General features: G+C 45.8%; 1 protein-coding gene across 1 annotated transcript in view; it reads right to left on the bottom strand.

Moving 5' to 3' along the window:
* Positions 1 to 16,633, bottom strand: part of CACNG2 (calcium voltage-gated channel auxiliary subunit gamma 2) — a 50,977-nt gene extending 34,344 nt beyond the window's left edge. Inside the window, exon 1 of the mRNA XM_069003945.1 lies at positions 16,423 to 16,633. Within this exon, the coding sequence (XP_068860046.1) occupies positions 16,423 to 16,633 (211 nt within the window). The remainder of the gene's footprint in view (positions 1 to 16,422) is intronic.
* Positions 16,634 to 17,370: the final 737 nt, after the last annotated feature.

Raw genomic sequence — 17,370 nt, 5'->3', positions numbered from 1 at the left:
ATCCTTACATTCCTTTTCTGCAAAAGTAAGCAGCAGTTACTACTCAACTAACCACACAGACCTCACAGGGGGCCATAATGATCCTCAAAAAACCCCCTAAATTAGTCTCTCTATGCATAAAAATGTCAACATTTTAAACTCATGCCATTTGAAGTGACTTCTGTAGGGAAGCTGTGGATTTCCAGCTTTCTCAGTGGTATCTGAAGCAGGATGGTTGGTGTGGGGGTTAAAGGTGGCTTTGTGCTGCGTTTGTGTTTTTCTGATCACCAGACCAGAAGAGATGGGCTTAGTCTCTGATGCAAGCTGGATTACCTCAAGGCTGTTGTAACATATACCTGACCAAATCCTGACTGAAAATAAGGAACCACTGTAGCAGGGGACTCCTGGAACATGATGTCTTGTTACCTGTCCTGTTTATCCTTTGGCCAAATCCCCTCACTGAGGGAAAATTTCTGCATTCCTTGGCTATGTGGGAGTTCCTGATAACAGGAATCTAAACCACTAATGTGCAGCAATGTTAGCACAGGGCAGGATCTGACTCCGTGGAGTCAGGCAGCAGTACAATTAACTGAAATAGCATGATGCTTTCTGTCTGAAAAAAAGAAGCCGCTGCCTCAAGACTAGATCTTATTCGTTTTGGGCCTTGGGCAGGTGTTATTTTGGAAAGCAAAATCACAAATGTCACAGTGTCTGCTTAAACTAATAAATGAGAAAAATGCACATTTTCCAGGGAAGAGATACTTCAGCCATGAGAAGTGGCCTTAACCCGGTGCAGTAGAAGGCTACGCAGCAAACCCTTCTCATCATTCCCCTGATGCACTCCAACAGGGCTCCCAGTGAGTTCAAGAGATGGTATCTGAGGAACCCAGCATGACCTCAAAAAAACCTGTGTGGCACAGCAGTACCTGACAGGACCAGTGCAAATCCCCATGATAACCTAGCATGACCCACAGGACTGACCCTGTGACAACATTTGATTTACGGCAAATGACATGGATTTAATCACTCACTGGAGAATGCCGAATGACGCAGCACAGCGTTGCTCACTGTGGCTCTACTGAACTGGCACGCTCCGATTGGCTTCGGGAACACACCCATTGGGTGATTCATACAATTAAAGAGCTGCCAATCCTCCCAACACTAATGAAATGCATCTCTATTTTACTGGTAGCACTTTCTAGCAACCCATTTAGGCTTTTCTGCTGCTCTCATCACCCTGAGGTATGAGCACATTACAATTGATGGACAGCTGGTTTGCAGTTGAGGTTAAAAGGAAAACCTGGTTCCAAATAGGATGGAATGGAATAATTCATGAGTTTATAAGCAGAATACAAATATTCAGTCAGATAATTAATTGCTATACTGACTTAGCACGGGTTGGATGACGTACCCCCACCTTGGGAGGGGGACACATTAACATTAATCCAGAAATGCTAAGAACTGTGTGTTCTAAGTAAACCAGTGTTACAAAATTGTAGCATGTAAACTATATCTCACATGGGGTTTGCAATTTCCTGCAGACCATGAGAAGACGCTGTGGTTCTTCTCCACTGGAAGGAAAAGAAAAGATAGCTTCAAGGTGCACACCAGCTGCCTCCTAAGATCACTGATGTATGAGCATACATCAGCCAGAGCAGGTGTATAGGGCTCAGTCCTCAAATTCATTCCAGTTGATTCAGCCCATTTAATAGCACAAAACAACAAATAATTTTGCTTACATTCCATCTGGAGACATTCCTTCCGTAGGGGAAACTTTGGATGACATAAATTAAGGGACATGTGGGCTCTGCTTAAGACTCTTCTCTTCTTCTGTCATTCTGGACCGACTATGATCCAGACGTGCTGGAAGATTTAGTCTATCTAGGACAGCCAATAGGGTCTGTCATGAACTAAACTAGTTCAATAGTATTCTCTCAAATCTTGCAAAGGACCTACATTTTTCTATTAGAGCCTCAGTTTCCCTTACTTCCCTTGGTCTAACACCCATGAGGATCCAGCTCGCTTCCTTCCCTGCATGAAAATTACATCTTTCCTCACCGTAGGCTCTATGCTGATTCCCCACTCATTTTTTGCTGCTGTACAATTAAAAATGAGATTCTCCCTCCTTCACTCTCCCCACCCTCCTAATCTAATGCCCTGGTGTTATCCTGATAACAGCATGTAGAGATGTGAACAGATCTGCCTCCCATCTTGTCATCTTCTCTCACGTATCCGACCCAGTTCCCAGGGCCTGATTTTGTACAACTATGAACGTTTAGTCTTGAAAATTGATCATTGGCCCAGAGGCTAAATGTTTGTTACCCAGAAAAAAAAAGATGACGTTACAGTTATTCTTATTTTAGGTCCTGAAAAGGGCAGGAAGTCCTACTACATTAGCAGTGAAATGAACAAGAGTGGCTCAAGAGGGTCTTGACAGGTTCCAAAAGTCACAACATTTGAAAGAACAGTCCACATCTGATCACCTATCAACAATTTATCAATAGCTCAGTGATTAAAAACAAAGCTCTTTCACTTCATTAAACACATTCAGTGCCGTTTGCTCTACATTCCAAATGGCTGAACTGATGTTCCAGTGCAGCCTATTTTTAGTCTTTCTGATTAGTTCATTATTTGGGAAAAGCTACTGACTGTGTATCTGTTGCAGAGATCTAATTCTTCATATGGATCCCAAGGAAGAGAAGAAGTTCATATAGGTCTTAAGAATTTATTGGGATATGGGTTCGACCACCGTCCCTGCTGTGGTGCAGCTCAGTGAAGTGATGAGCATGGAGCTTTCCTCTCCTTGAGTCTTTTCCTTTATTTTTGTTATAGGAAGAAACCCAGTAATATACTTTTTTTTTTTTTTCCCCAAGAAAACTAAGATGTAGATTGACAAAACTAGCAGTCTCAGTGAGAATTAAACAAGATACTCAAAATAAGTGATCTCTTGGGTGTCTGAGTAAATCACCACCTCCAGATCAGATTTTATTTATTTTGAGAACAAACTATTTCTTTGCTGGTAAATCCTGCAGTTTTGTCATGAATCCAATGAATTTTCACTGGTAAGTGACAACCCTAGAGACAGAAGTGGCCGTGTATCCCCAGGGCAGATACCACATGGGCAAAAGCATTCCAGCATTGCCTCTTCAGCAAGCTTCAGCCCTCATGTGAAAGGACAGGATCTGCAGGTCACATGGAGATTAGTCTCTGTGTCCTTCAGCCCTGCCTGCTAAAACTGCAAAGGAGAAATCCAGCTGTGATGGCATCTTCTAGCTCACAATTTCTCAAGCACTTGCACACATGTCTGGGCCAAGCTCCATTTCAGAACCCCAAATAATACAGTACCCTTCCCATAGGAACAGAATGAGATGTGATCATTCATTTCTTTCAGACCACCTGTGGTTACCAAGTATGGGGGAAAACCCCTCCAGTCACATAGGCATGCCTGTTTGTGGATATGAGAATTAGGTTTGGACTGAGAACTGAGAGAGGATCTTACTGCAAGTCCCCATGGCACAGTGTAATGTGACCTTGCATGGGTTTTGGAATCTGCACACCTGAGTAAGTGCTGCATCCTGACAGCTCTCAGACACTCAGCTAATTTGCCTGTGAAGGGCACCATGCTTGAGTAGCCATTAGATCTTGAAACACCTAAGCTAGCTTGCTTAGAGTTATTTGGGAATCTCCTCCTGGCACTGCCTGGTGCTGGGCAGGCATGCCCTGTTCTGCATTCTGTCCTGCCTGGAGAAGGAGATGAAGTCAGTTCTAGGTGCAATACCCTCTTAGTGATGTCAAAAGTAACAACACAGAAACAAGTTCTACACATTTTATGTCTTCTGCTATGCTGCCTTTCATATGTCATTTGTCATCTTAGATTGTCACTTCTTTGATGTAGGGACAACAGCTTTTGTGTATGCACAGTGTCTAGCATAAAGGTGTTTCCACCCTATGTGAAGCAGTTTTGGTGCAGCTGCAATGGCACAACGGCAAGAAAAGGTAAAATTCTCAGAAAACCTCTGCCGAAGAACAGCAGCTGGAGAGGAGCATTAAATGTTAGTTCCCCTGCTTTACCAAAGTTAATCTAGCCAAGCCATGGGTTCTCTGCCATGAAAACTGTACCCAAAGACTCCAGAAGAAGGACAAATTCATGTGCTTCCAGCTATGAGATCAGCAGAGAGCCTCAAAGTATGAGGTGGTCATGCCTGCCTTTCTTGGCATCACCAAGTCAAGTCTAAAATTTCATGCTCTAACTAGTTTGTTTCTTCTTTTTTCTAACCTTTTCTTTTTCAAACGTTATTGCATGTAGCCAAAACCACTGGTCACACTTTCCAAATTGCTGTAGGTCCAAAGTTGCTTGGTCTATGGGATTAATCCTGCCCTGTCTTTCTATGTCTGAACTCTTCTTTCTCCCATGGACTGGGGCAGGAAGAAGCGAGAGGGAAGGCTGTTAGTGGTGGCAGATGTTGGCATCAGCAGGTGAAAATCCATCCCATTCCACAATTCAGAGAAGGTGGATGAGGGGGTCAGTCTCTCCATCCATCAGCTCAAGCTGATACTGCTGCTTCTCTCAGCAATTCATACCTCTCCTACCTCTGAGTCCCAGGGTTTCTTCTGACTCATCTTCCTCTTTCAGACCATGTATCTCAATTATCTCCTTCCAGCACTCACACTGCATTCCTATTACCACCTCCCCTTGTCATGCTGTGGCCAAGTCCTTGGTCCCCTCTTGCCTACTGTTTCCTTCTGGCCAGCTGGGCTTTCCAGCTGTCACAGACCCTTTCAGCTCCAAATGCCTCTCCATTTCCAGCATGCAGAGATGCTTTCCTTCACAGCTGAGTCAGTTTATTCCCAGAAACAACCCATCCCTTCAGTTTCTGCAGAAGAATAAAAGTCCTCCCTGGTCCTGGTGCCTTTATATCCTCACAATGCTCTTTCTCACAGTCTTGCTTTGCTCTGAATGCTTTCCCCCTCACTGTTCCTGTAAATGTGGGCCAATGCTGTAATGATGCAGCACTCAGAAAAACACCTTTCTCCTGTGATCTTAGACAGCCCCTGGAATTAATTCCTGGAAAGCCATTCTTGGCCTTTCTGAGTTATGCTTTCCTGTGAACAGATGGACAAAGTGATGGATGAAGAGGGGAAGAACGGAACAATGATTGAGATGGAGTGGTGCAATGATTAGGTGCTCACCTAAAATTTAGAAAAATTGTCAATCCCGTGCATTTTCCTGTGCTGTGCTGCTGTTTGCATTGCAATTCACGCAGCAGGGTAGACATACTATTTTCTCTTTTGCTCCCTTTCCCAACAGCAAAGCAGCTGCACTGCTCTGCTCTTGGCAGTTGTTCCCTTTGAGACTACTGAGTACAATTCCAATGGAGTCCTCAGCTAAAGGACACTGTGCAATGTTGAGCTCCAATTACCTCCAACAGCAAGCCTGTTCACAGCTGCTCTGTTGCCCCAAGCCCTTGCACTTCATGAGAGACTCTATCATCCTCCTAGGTTTCCTCCCAAATTCTCCAATTGAACTTTTTTTGTGAATTTTCTCTTCCTTGAAAGAAATACATGGCTCCTACTTTTGGAGACACAAGGGGAGCAGGAGAGATTAAAGTAACTCCATGTCTAGAAGACTTAGAGGTCTAGCCCATTGTGCAATCCCACCAAGCCGGGAAGATATGAAGGAACCTAAGCCTGGTTATTTCTTGAGGGAGCAGCTATTTGTCTGCACTTCTGTTATTTCACAGGTCATCTTACAATTCGTCTTTGTGCTGCATACACTGAGATCATAGGGCTCCAGGCAGGCATTTTGAGCAATATCTAGGACAGAAGCTTCTACACCAAATTGTAGCATCCCCCATACCAAAAGCATGCACTGCAGTAGTGCTCTGAAGCAATTGGAGGAGAAAGGAGCCTGGAGATAGCTATTCCTGGACCTTTCCTCACGCCCACCCAACTGCATTTCCACAGTGCATTGGGGATCTCAGTCTCTCACTCAATTGTTTCCACTGGATACCAGCCCCTCTTGCTGTCCCCAAAATACACTAAAGCAGCTCTTCACCCTGCTTACAATATTCCTACTCTTTGTGGCCAGTTATGAACTCCCAAACACAGGGAAACCATCCATCCTGTGGTCATGAAATTCAGTAAAACTTCATAGTGACTCCAGCTTATTCCCTGTACTGGATTTCTTAGTGTCTGAATATTTGATTTCTGTCTCACTCCCCCCTGCCTTCAGGCAGGATGACATTCTTTTCTGCTCAAGTCCTTTCAGGCGCTACTGATCTTGAAGCTCCCCAATTACAACCACTTTTCTTGCTATGGTGACACCTTAAGAGACAACAGCAGCTGCCTATAAAGGGCCTCTGCCATCTGTTTCCTCTGCCACTTCTTTGAGACAGCTCTAGTTATATACAGAAAAATATTTATCACAGTTCATTCACTCCTCACTCAAAAATGAGCAAGAGGAAAATGTCTTCTTTCATGATTCTGCCACTGCCCTTCAAAAACCCATGACCCTCAGCCTAAGGAAAAGGGCAATGCTTGAAGCTAAAACGAAGCAGCAGAAATTCTTGATGATTGATCCCTTGAGACCCTGTACTCTGAAGGCAATTCTGGGGGGCATCTACATTCGGGAATGACTCCTCGTGGCTGTCTAAAAGGCAAAAGTCAAAATTAGACCACTTCATCTCAACCACCAATCTTTCATACCGATCGTATCTGAAAGGAGATGCACATGTGCACACGTGCACACACACATTTGAACAGACTTGGTTGTGAGTCCTTTTCCACCACTTCTCCAAAGAGGCTGAATGGGATGGGATCAAGGGGACTAGTTCCTACCCAGGAGGACTATGGGCTAGAAATGTAAAGGGAAGAAATGTCATCAGGTGTTAGGGCTGTGGGAGAAAACTGCAGACATGAGAGATGATGTGGAGAAAAATGGAAGAGAAGAAGAAACAGTGAATTCTGAAGAATAATGATGAAGAGAATGAAGAAAAATGGAAACCAAGGGTGAAAAAAAATTGAACTAAGAAAGAAAAATATTATGCAACATCCTCAGGAGGAGATAAAGCTCCAGGAACAGGTCCTCAGAAATTTGCTGTTTACAAAGGACAGGTCACAGTAAGGTTGCAGAAGTCAGCAAACAGGGTTGGATGAAAAGTCGTTTGATTCACAGTGGTCTGTGATACTGAATGGACACAACCTTAAACCGGGGAAATATTCAGTGTTCAAGCATGATCCATCTCACTGCAGCTACACTGGTGATATAAACAAGACCTGAAGAAAGAGAGAAGTTCTCTGAGTGATAGCAAATTTAAGAATGAAATGTTGTTATGAAGGAGTGGGAGGAGAAAAATAAAACAGGCACTAAAAAAAAAATCATGTTCAGAAGGAGAATGAAAACTGAGAAATAGGAAGAGAAAAATCAGAAAGGGATAGAAAATCCAAGGAACGGAGGTGGATAGTGTTATTCTTTATTTGACAGAATGTATTCTTTATACAACAAGCTAAATCAGAAATTTATACTTGCTTGCTTCTAGCAAAAACACACATCAGAAAAATCCCTACCCATGAATAGGATGACATTGCATTCTCAAGTTTTTGTATACCATCCTCATTTTCTGTTTTTCACCGCTAGCAGATAGGAGTGTATGCTCTGGGGGAATAGGAAGTGCAGGATAAAGTCCCTATGCTTCTCTGGGGAGTTATAGATTTGATAGGAAGCTAGTATAAATACTTTAGTCGCCTGTGCCACAGAAACAGAAGTGGATTTCACCTATTCTGCAGGGCTTGGTATGAGACACTGATTGTGTAGTTTGGAATTTTATGGAAGAACTTTTCTGTAACACAAGGAGAATAAATGGGGCTGGGAGGCAGAAAACAGTCAATAAAAAAGAGATTCAAATAAAGATAGAAATGCAGAAAGAAGAGAAAGGGAAAGGTGAATGCCAGCAAGTTCATGGTCACCTCTGCCATTTTACACACTCACCCATCCAAGATGAGGAGTCTGTATGAGAATCTTTGCCCCACAGGAAGGGCAGCCAAGTTGAATTTTTCTAATGAGGGTGAAAGATGATGAAAATGGGAATAGTTTGAAAAGGAACTGCTGGCCTTGGTGAACAGCTGGCATAAATAACTGCAGAATCTCATTAACTTTGGGGCTGTCTCACCCACTCATACTAGAAGTGAATTTAGCCCCTGGTTTGTTGGGTACGTCACTGGCGGAGCGGGGACACGCGGTGACCTTGGGGGCATGGCTGTTTAAAGCACGCACAGCCCTTCCTCAGCCTCGCTCTCCCCTTGCCTACACGGGCAGTGTAAGCAGCTCCATCCGAGTCACCGAGGTTACATCAGTGCACACGAGGGGAGAACTGGGCCTCCATCTCTTGTGCATAGAAACACTACAGTACTGTACGTCATCAGATGCCAGTGCAGTAATCATTTCCACAGATACAAGAGAAAAGAGACAACCTCGTTTCTAATTTAGTCGTGATAGCATCAAAGAGACCCAAAGCCTATTGCTTTCTGGGAAGCAGGGACTTCAACAATAATAATTCTTTGCACATATATAGCACCTTCATTGCCAACTACTTACGTTATACCCTGGGGTGTGAAGAAAAAGGACTCCACTTAATTCCATATGCTCTTAATTGCTTTCTATCCCAGATACTTCCTAGCAAAATATGATAGAAATACCTAAACTCACTGTTAATTTGTCAAATTAGGGCAGTCATTGACATCAGCAGAAATGCAGGCCTAGTTTGCATCTTACATTGCAACTGCACAGCATAGCATTTAGAAACAAAAGAAATGCCAGACAAAGTAAATCTGAGCTCTGTTTAATCCCTGACAAATGTTTCAGGGAAGAGGCAAGAACCACATGGCAGTCAGATAGGGGATAGACTGCCCTTATGAAATGTTATCCTAGTTTTTATGGCGACTGACTTAATTGCTGAATTACAGAACACCCAAAATGCTGTTCACATCCATTAGGAGGATGCTTAATTTTCGTGAACTCTGTTGTAAATGCCCACTTGCTTGCTAAATGTTGTTAAAATCTTGGCCATGAGAGCTCCAGTGGCAATGAGCTCCACAGCCCTGATATGCATCAAATGAGAAAGCTTTAACTGGGTCTCCGGTGACTCATGTCAGGTCCTCTTGTCTGTGTGTTACAAAATGGGGAAATCAAGAGCTACTGATCCACCTTCTCTAGCCCATTCATTATTCAACACAATCCAATCACTTTCCCTCTCATTCACCTCCTTTTCCAGGCAAACATGCCTAGCTTTCATGCACACAGTCTTTCCTACTCTTCCTTGTCCCTGTCCCCCTTTTATGAACCCTATTCTTTGCAACGCCCCACCCTTGGACGTCCCTTGCTCCTGCACTCTCTGCTATCCTCTTTGCTCTACTCCTTATGCCTGGGGACTTGCTGGTGGTGGGTTTTCTGTCTGCAGCCATGTGCTGCAATAGACCATTAACAGCAGTGTCCCCATTTCGGCACCCCGTGAGTCACCACAGTTCATGTAGAGCCCTGCATGGTGCACAGTCCCCCTTTTCTCACCAGCCAGTGGTACCCTCTGCCCCTCCTCACTGAGGTTCATTCAGGCAACCATGGGGCTTGGACCCTCCAGACCCATTCACCTCCCCACCTTAGGTATTCCTGAGAATCTCAGAGAAAATCATTCCCCTGAAAACAGTTCAAAAAGGACGACTGCTCACTGACACTCTTCTCCCTGATAACCAGAGATCCTTCACTGTAGTGCACAACAACTGCCCCAGGGTTATGGCTTCAGAGACCCTTATTCTCCACTTGGATCCTGGCCTGATCCATGTCTGAGGGTTGCCAGGGAGGGCATTTAGGGCTGCCACGAGCTCCTTCCAGCCCAGTTGCTGGCTGCACGCAGATGAGCCAGCTCATCAGTTGAGCTGCCAGTGAGCCCTCCGGCCATGGGAGGTTGGAGGCAGCAAAGTGGAGGGAGGTTGGCTTGACCACAGGCAGTGAGCAATGAGGGGAGCAGAGGGAGGGGCTCGGGTCTCACCCCCCTCAGAGGTAGCTGAGCTGCCATAGGGGTAAGAGGAGATAGCAACAGCAACTGGTGTCATACACTGCTTTGAGGAGGGGGCACTGGCTGAAGAAAGGAGGAGGGGGACAGCCAGAAAGAGGTTGGAAAAGTGTTTGTTTAGAGCATACAGGCAGCACAGCTCTAAAAGAATGGGGTCCTTTAGCTGGGGGGAATGACTGTATGTAAGATGGGGTAAAGCCAGGGGGAAATGATGGCCGGGAGAAGAGGAAAGAAGAGAGATGTGACAGCAGGAGCAAAGGGACAGAGAAGAGCAAGGACAAGATAATATAACAGAGGAAAGAGCAAGGGGGATGGGCCTCAGAGAACTTGGAGACAAACAGGGAGAAATAATGAAGGAGAAGATGCTTTTGAGAGAAAGCACAGAAGAGACATAAAGATGAAAGGGAAAAATAAAGAGGAAAAACAGGGGAGGGAAACGAGAACAAATTGAAATGGAGATGGATAGAATGAGTCAAAGATGGAGGGTGAGGAAAAAGCTGGGGTCATACAGGCAAGAGAAAAATAACTTTTAGGCATATTGTATTTACATTCCGTTCTGCGTATGCCTAACCTGCTCTGCGTTCTGTGTTTCCCCTGCTGGGTGGCTGCTGCCTTGGGTTGGGGGCTGTGGGGGGGAGGACATGGAGCAGGAGCCCCACTGTAACCCATTCCCCCAAGAGCAGCCCCCTTCAAGGGGGAAGGTTTCGTGCCCGTGAAAGGAAGGCAGCAGCACATCCCCTGACAACGAGTGCAATATGGAAGGGAGAAGCAGCGCAGAATGGAGCAGCGAGGGCTCCCCCTGGGATAAACCGGGTATGCTTGATTGGGAATCTGCTCTTAAAACAGGGGCAGGGGGCAGAGCCATCTGAGAGCCTGAAATGTTCCCTGCTCGCCCCGGCAACCTCCTCGCTACTGCTTTTAAATTAAATAAATATGGAGATTCTGCTGTCAAACCTCAGCAGTCCTCCTCCCCCAAAACTCTTGCTTAGATCATACCAAACCGCAACCAAGTGAGACGGAGGCTCAGAGGGCTGCATGGGGAAAGGGATGGGTTAAAAGGGAAACATTAGATAGGAATAGCTCCTGGTCTCCCTGGCAAAGAGACATTTGTTCTAGCTCTGTGTAATTTCTTTATACATTACTGCTGCCACACTGCATCTCCATGTCCCTCCCACTGCATTTCACTCTCACTCTTTTCAGCAAGGCAATTTCTGGTGCATTTCAGGACAATATTAACCCATTCCTCTTTCTCTGTCAGCGGAAGATTCATAATTTAAAAGCAATTTAAAAGTCTGTTCTGGCAACTCACTAGTGAGGAACAGCATTTCCTTGTCAAATCTTACAAAGGAGCTGAGCTTGCAGGTCTCAGCCCCTCAAATCCCTGCCTTCTCAGTGACTTCAGTCAGGTGTGAATTTAAGCTGAGAGGAAAACCAAACCCACCCAAGTCTGGGATCCTGAATAATTCTTCCTCACCATCTGCCACCCCACTTTTTAAAATCCTTTGTCTTCCTCTTCACCCAAGGCCTGTCCAGCTCTGAATCCTTTTTCTCCCCGGCAGATGCAATGCCAGCGGCAATCAGCTCTGTGCCCGGTCATTTCCTCCTGCTGCATCTCATGGCTGGGCTAAGATGCTCCTGGTCCTGAACTGTGAAGACATGGAGACCCTGACTTAATCTACTGATACGTCCACTGAATTTTCAGAAAAGGCCCTGGATTAGGTCAGCAAGGATGCGAGGAAAGAACCCTGGTGGGTTTGTGGATCCTTGGAAGTAGGACGACAGGCAATTCTGCAGAGCAAAACTAGGGTCGTTGACAGAAACAACGGCTGAAAGAAAGAAAATCATGAAAGGTAAGAGGGAAAATAGGGAAAAAACCCTACACATAAAATGGATGTGAAAGGAAAGAGGTGCACCAGGAATGAACAGCAGTGGGAGAAGGCAGTGAGAGGAAGCGACGCAGCGCCAGAATCGTCTGGCAGAAGCCTGACCACTGCCTGTGCCCTGCCTCACTTTGCTGTCAGCTCTTCATTTTTGCAAACACTGAATCTGCACTTAGCTCTCATGCACTGTTCAGATATAACAAGCTGGAAAGGAAACAGATCAGCTCATTAATTCTTCTTGGGAAGGGTCTCTAGGCAGGAATTATTTTCTCCACCAACATCCATTCAATTACTTGCCTTCACACCAGTCAGATCTACAGGGATGTCTAACCCCATGTGCATCACTCATGCCTGCCTGCCCTGGACTCTTCTCTCCCGCCTTCTCAGGATAAAAGCCTCCCAGACCTATCCGTTTCTTAATACTAATGACAACATGACAAAACCAATAACCTACAGATATAAAATACATTTCATTTTCTTGCTTCATAAGACCCTGATAAAGCATCATCCCTCACTTTTTGAGATCCTGTAGGAGATCTACAGGAGCTAATGAAAGAATTAGAAAAGGCATCACTCATAATAAAAAGTGGTTTTAAAACATTCAGGGCCAAGAAGGAATTAGGCTGGAAGATCCGCAGCCATTTCGAAGTTGTAAGAGGTGCAGCATCCATGTGGGGCATGAGCTTGCAGATCTCAATTGTTTGCTGTTCGTGTGTGTTTTGTACCTATACAGTTAAAGGGCTGAGAAAAAACATTTTTCTTGAAAGGCAGAGACTTTGGAATGGCCCAGAGACCTATATGGGCAACCCCAAAGTCTGAGAGAGAATCATCTTGAGGAGGATTAGGAAAAAAATCAGAAGCATGATCTGCAGTAATGTGAACTGACACCACCTGTCTGCTTGAGTCCCACCATGTAGCAGGGGTGCACTGTAGGAGAGAAGAAAGGGGGGAAAGAAATCCGAATAGAGGAGTAACTTCCCAAATGGCACTCTTCTTTGAAGTAATACAAAGATCTGAAAATGCTGACTGACAGTCCATTGTAGGGAATAGAATGACTGAAGAGAGGGAAACCAAAAAATTGAGAGCCTGGGGACCAAATTCTCCAAGACGAGCTTGCAGTTCTGACCACAACATATCTATGCATACAGCCCAAGATAAGTGCTCACATCCTTTTTTCCTACTGGAAAAAAGGGCCTCCTTCTTGTCCAAGATGAGAAAAGACAATTTAGCAGGATAACTTGAACATGAGGTGTCCACCATCTCTGACAGCCTACAGTGTTGACTAATGCCAGTGTTCCTCCACGTTTCCAGAAATGAAGGCAACATCATCAGAGGCTTCCTACCAGTAGCAGATGGCAGTTTGAACTCCTTCTTTGATTATTTTCTTGTTAAAAAGCCTCCTGCCCTTCTCTTCACTACCTCTCCTCACTCTATAGACCTGCCCTGACATCCACCCCAGGCAGAGGAGTGTCTATCCCACATCCTTTGTCAGGTGCCTCTGCCACACTGTGGGCAGGCTGTGAACAGATCCAAGGTTTTTGTCCTTTTTACAGCCTCCTGGGACTAAGCCCTTTCCTCCACAAATCTACCCACTCTATGTATCATGGGGAAAGGAGCCTTTGCTGCATCCTTCTCTCTCCTGTTCACGAGCAGGAAGCTTTCACTGGGAGAGGGAATCAACCAGGGATGCTCTTCTGATTCCTTCTGACAAGAAAGAAGATAACCCCCCTAAGGTGATCAGACGTGACAGTAAGAACCCTGCCATCCAAGGGCTGGTGGGGATATTTGGCTGTGCTGTCCTGGGACCAAGAGAGTGCCAGCCACCACCCCATGCAGGCTGTGGGGCTGAGGGAAGCCAAGCGGAGGCATCCCATCAGTGCCAGTGCCAAACCTATGCTGTGCCACCTCACGAGGCAAACCCATGCTCAGGGCCTGCACAGCATGTGCCCATGGGGATGGTTTTGCCCTCTGCTGAGATGCTGTTGCAACCAATTCTTTATCTAAGTTTTAGTGCAACCTGTGCCCTCAGGAGAGGGACTCAGAACTGGGCTTGACTTCCCTGTGGTGCATTGCACCCTCCTACCCCACTTGCTGCTGCTGCCCAGCATTTGGGAGCTGGGGGATTGGGCCAGCCCAACCCTCACGTGTGTGGGGTGAGTGAGAGCACCCTGCCAGGGCTGTGCAGGTTGTGCTCAGGCTGCATTTCACACCCTTCACGCAGGGCTATGATTTTAAGCCCACTGGAGAGCATCAGCAGGGAGAGCAGAGGACCTGGGCTGGCAGCACAACATTGTGGGGGCTGGGGGCACTTCAGAGCTTTTAATTGGAAGCATCCTGGCACATTCTTTTCCCATGCAAGCCACTTCTCAACAGTGCCTGTGGGGTCCTGTCAGATGTAAAGGAGAAGGAGCCCCGAGCTCCTCCAATCTGACAAACCTCACCCGCCCCTTCCTCCTCCCCCTCAGACCGCGTCCCTCTGGGTACGGCTCTGTGGGCAGATAGACATGATCTGAATTCACTGCCTCTCCCGGCTGGGGTCCTCATACCTTCTACCTCCACCCCAGCCTCCCTCCGCCCTCCAGCTTGGGGACATGGCTCAGGAAGGGAGTTCATCCCCGCAGCCTCTCTTCGCTGCATGGCTTTGCATTTGGGCTTTTTTTTTTTTCCCCTTCTCTCTCTCATTAATTTTTAATTAAGGAGATGTCTCCTTCCCTGGTTGTAATGAATATCTGTGTGAAAGGCTTTTCATTTTTTATTAATATCTACCTCTATGTATTTATCTATTTGCAGGAAATCTGTGCGTGTGTGTGAGCAAGTGTGTTTAAAACATCCCCCATTAATTTACTGCTATTGATTTTCTGGCGTGGATACAGCATATAGTATTCAGCATAGAGCTCCTCTGCAGGATATGTTAAAAGGCAGCAGTTTGGGTTGACAAAGGGCACTAAATGCAGTATGCGTCAAATAGACCATCGCTCAATGAAGTCACTTAGCTATTCAAAACATGTCCAGCCATCACTCAACCGTTTGCACCAAGAACGGGGGGGAAATTCACGCTTCTTCCTGGACACAACCATTTCCAAACAGCAGCTCTAGCTTTCTTTGGTGAGAGACATCAAAACATACATAGTTTATTTCCCCCTTCCCCCTGCCTTCCATCTCCCAGTGCCGGGTTAAGAAAATCAGTTCTGCGGTACCCACTTGCCGTTCTCTCCTGACAGGGAGCTCCAGGCACACCCAGCTCCCGTGGACACCGGCAGACAGTGATCTTATCCCTGGATGCCCATGAACCCCTGGCAGCCCACCGTCCAGCTGGGAGCTGATTCACAAACAGGGTTTTCACAATGGGCTGTAATGTGTGCTCCTGTGCTCTCACTCTCTCCTTCTCACTACGTGTGTAACATAAACCACGCATTTACATCGGTTGCCCCTCTCCCTCCAGCACAGGCTGAAGACCACCTCCCCAGCCCACACGTACGCCAATAGCAGGACTCAGCAACACATATTTAAAAGCGAATCACTGGCCCCTCTTTTCTTTCCCCCTCCCTTTAGAACATCTGATTCCAGAAGTTGGCTGCAGTGGTGTCTCTTCTGTCATCAGACATGTCACTGAGTTGCTATTCAGTTTCACCACATCAGACTTAGGCTGATTTCTCCATTCAGAGAGTTGTTTATTTTAAGCCTTTACCATAAACCTTAAAAAAAAAAAAAAAAAAAAAAAAAAAAAAAAAAAAAAAAAAAAGGGAAATCAAACAAATCCCCCCCTGACAACAAACAAACTGGGGAAAAATCCCAGCCCCAAACCAATCAGCAGCCAACTAGACCCCTCTGCACCCAGCCCAGTGAGATGTGGTTGCTTACAGACATTACAAAATGCTCTGAACTCTGTTTGAGATGACTGGTATCATTCTGTATGAGACATTTTGGATGTAACAGGGTTGCTTCTCTTTCTCTCTTTTTCCTTCCTAAAGTGAACTAATAATTGCATCCGAAGTGCTTTGCAATCGCCTCCTCCCCACACAGCCCCTCACTCACAGTCTTGTCTTTGCAAATAAGCCATTTGCAAAGAGAGCAATTATTTCACTCTCTGGTTGCAGCTAGAGCACAGCAATAACACAGCATTTTGGCATTGCTTACCCAGGCAATACAAACAAGATGAAGACAGGCAGACTGCACAGTTGCTTTTTGAAAAGATCTCTCGGTGGTTTTGTAACACACATTATTCCAGTTGGAGAGAGGAAGTGAATTTTTGGGGAAGGTGGGAGGGGGGAGGGTGGGAAAGAAGAAGGGAGAAGGGAATGGAACAGTGAATGTTTTGCCTGTCTTCTTGCCTCTGTGTCCTGAGTAACTGAGCCCACCACTCTCAATCCACGGTGAAAGGAATGAAGTGAGAAAATGGTGGAATGTGGAGGGATTTACTGGGGGGAGGAGGGAGAAATGTGGGGTGGTGGGAGAGGAAGGGGTGGGGGGTGGGGGTGTGGAGGTCCAGAATCAAATACCTTCCAGGCAGCAGGTTCTCCATAATCCAGAATGGGTCATGACTTCCTCGTTCTTTTTGCTGGTTTCGTTCTCACTGACAGTTTTAGTCTTGCAAACCCCTCTGGAGTAAAGCCAGTAGTCGGTCCCCACAGCTATGGTCATCAGGCTGAAGGCAGCGAAAGCACCAACGGTGGTTAAAAGCATCTGAACACCTCTGTCAAAGAGCCCCATAATTCTTCATTATACAAATACCCAACCGCCTTCTGATTCTTGGGGTGTGTGTGTTTAATAAAATAAAAGAATAATAATTCCGACTAATAATATAATGGGTATAGAGAGAGAGATAGATATCAAAAAAGGGAGGTAAGAAAGCCCACGGAAAAGAGTGTAAATTAGAAAGACCACACGGGAAGAGGCTTGCCTTTTAAATCGGAAACGTTCTGGTTGAAATATAAAAAAAGGAAAAAGGAAAAAGAAAAAAAAAAGAGAGAAAAGAACCAAGAAAAACCAAACAAATAAAGAGAGAACCCCCCCCAAAATGAGACGCCTTAATCCCTTTTTCTAAAATTCTGGTCTCCAGTTTCCATATGTAATGGCTAATTTGGAGATGGCTTCCACAGTGAACAGGGGAGCAGCAGCAGCATCCTCAACACAATCTCTCATTATCTGGACCTAGACAGTTAGAGACTGTAAGAGCAGAGATGCAACCTTCAGTCTTCTTGCTTAGCTCTGCAGCCTGCGCCATGAAAATCCTTTTCCTTCCCAGTTATCTTCCTTGGGTTTTTATTTTTTTTTTTTCCCGGCAGCGGCAGTCGCTCCAATCCTCTCTCACTTTTTCTTGCTTGCTTCTCCTTCCTTTTGCTCGCTCCTACCACCAAGCCAGAGTGCCCAGTATACTGTAAGCCCTTGATTTCAGCTGAACAGGTGCCGAGGTCTTGCCTCCCATGGCTTTTCCGCACAGCCGCGGC

Source organism: Aphelocoma coerulescens, chromosome 1A (assembly GCF_041296385.1).
Source record: "Aphelocoma coerulescens isolate FSJ_1873_10779 chromosome 1A, UR_Acoe_1.0, whole genome shotgun sequence".
NCBI classification, from domain to species: domain Eukaryota; kingdom Metazoa; phylum Chordata; class Aves; order Passeriformes; family Corvidae; genus Aphelocoma; species Aphelocoma coerulescens.
The sequence above is the reverse complement of the archived record's forward strand: the minus strand, read 5'-3'. Positions and strand labels throughout refer to the sequence as shown.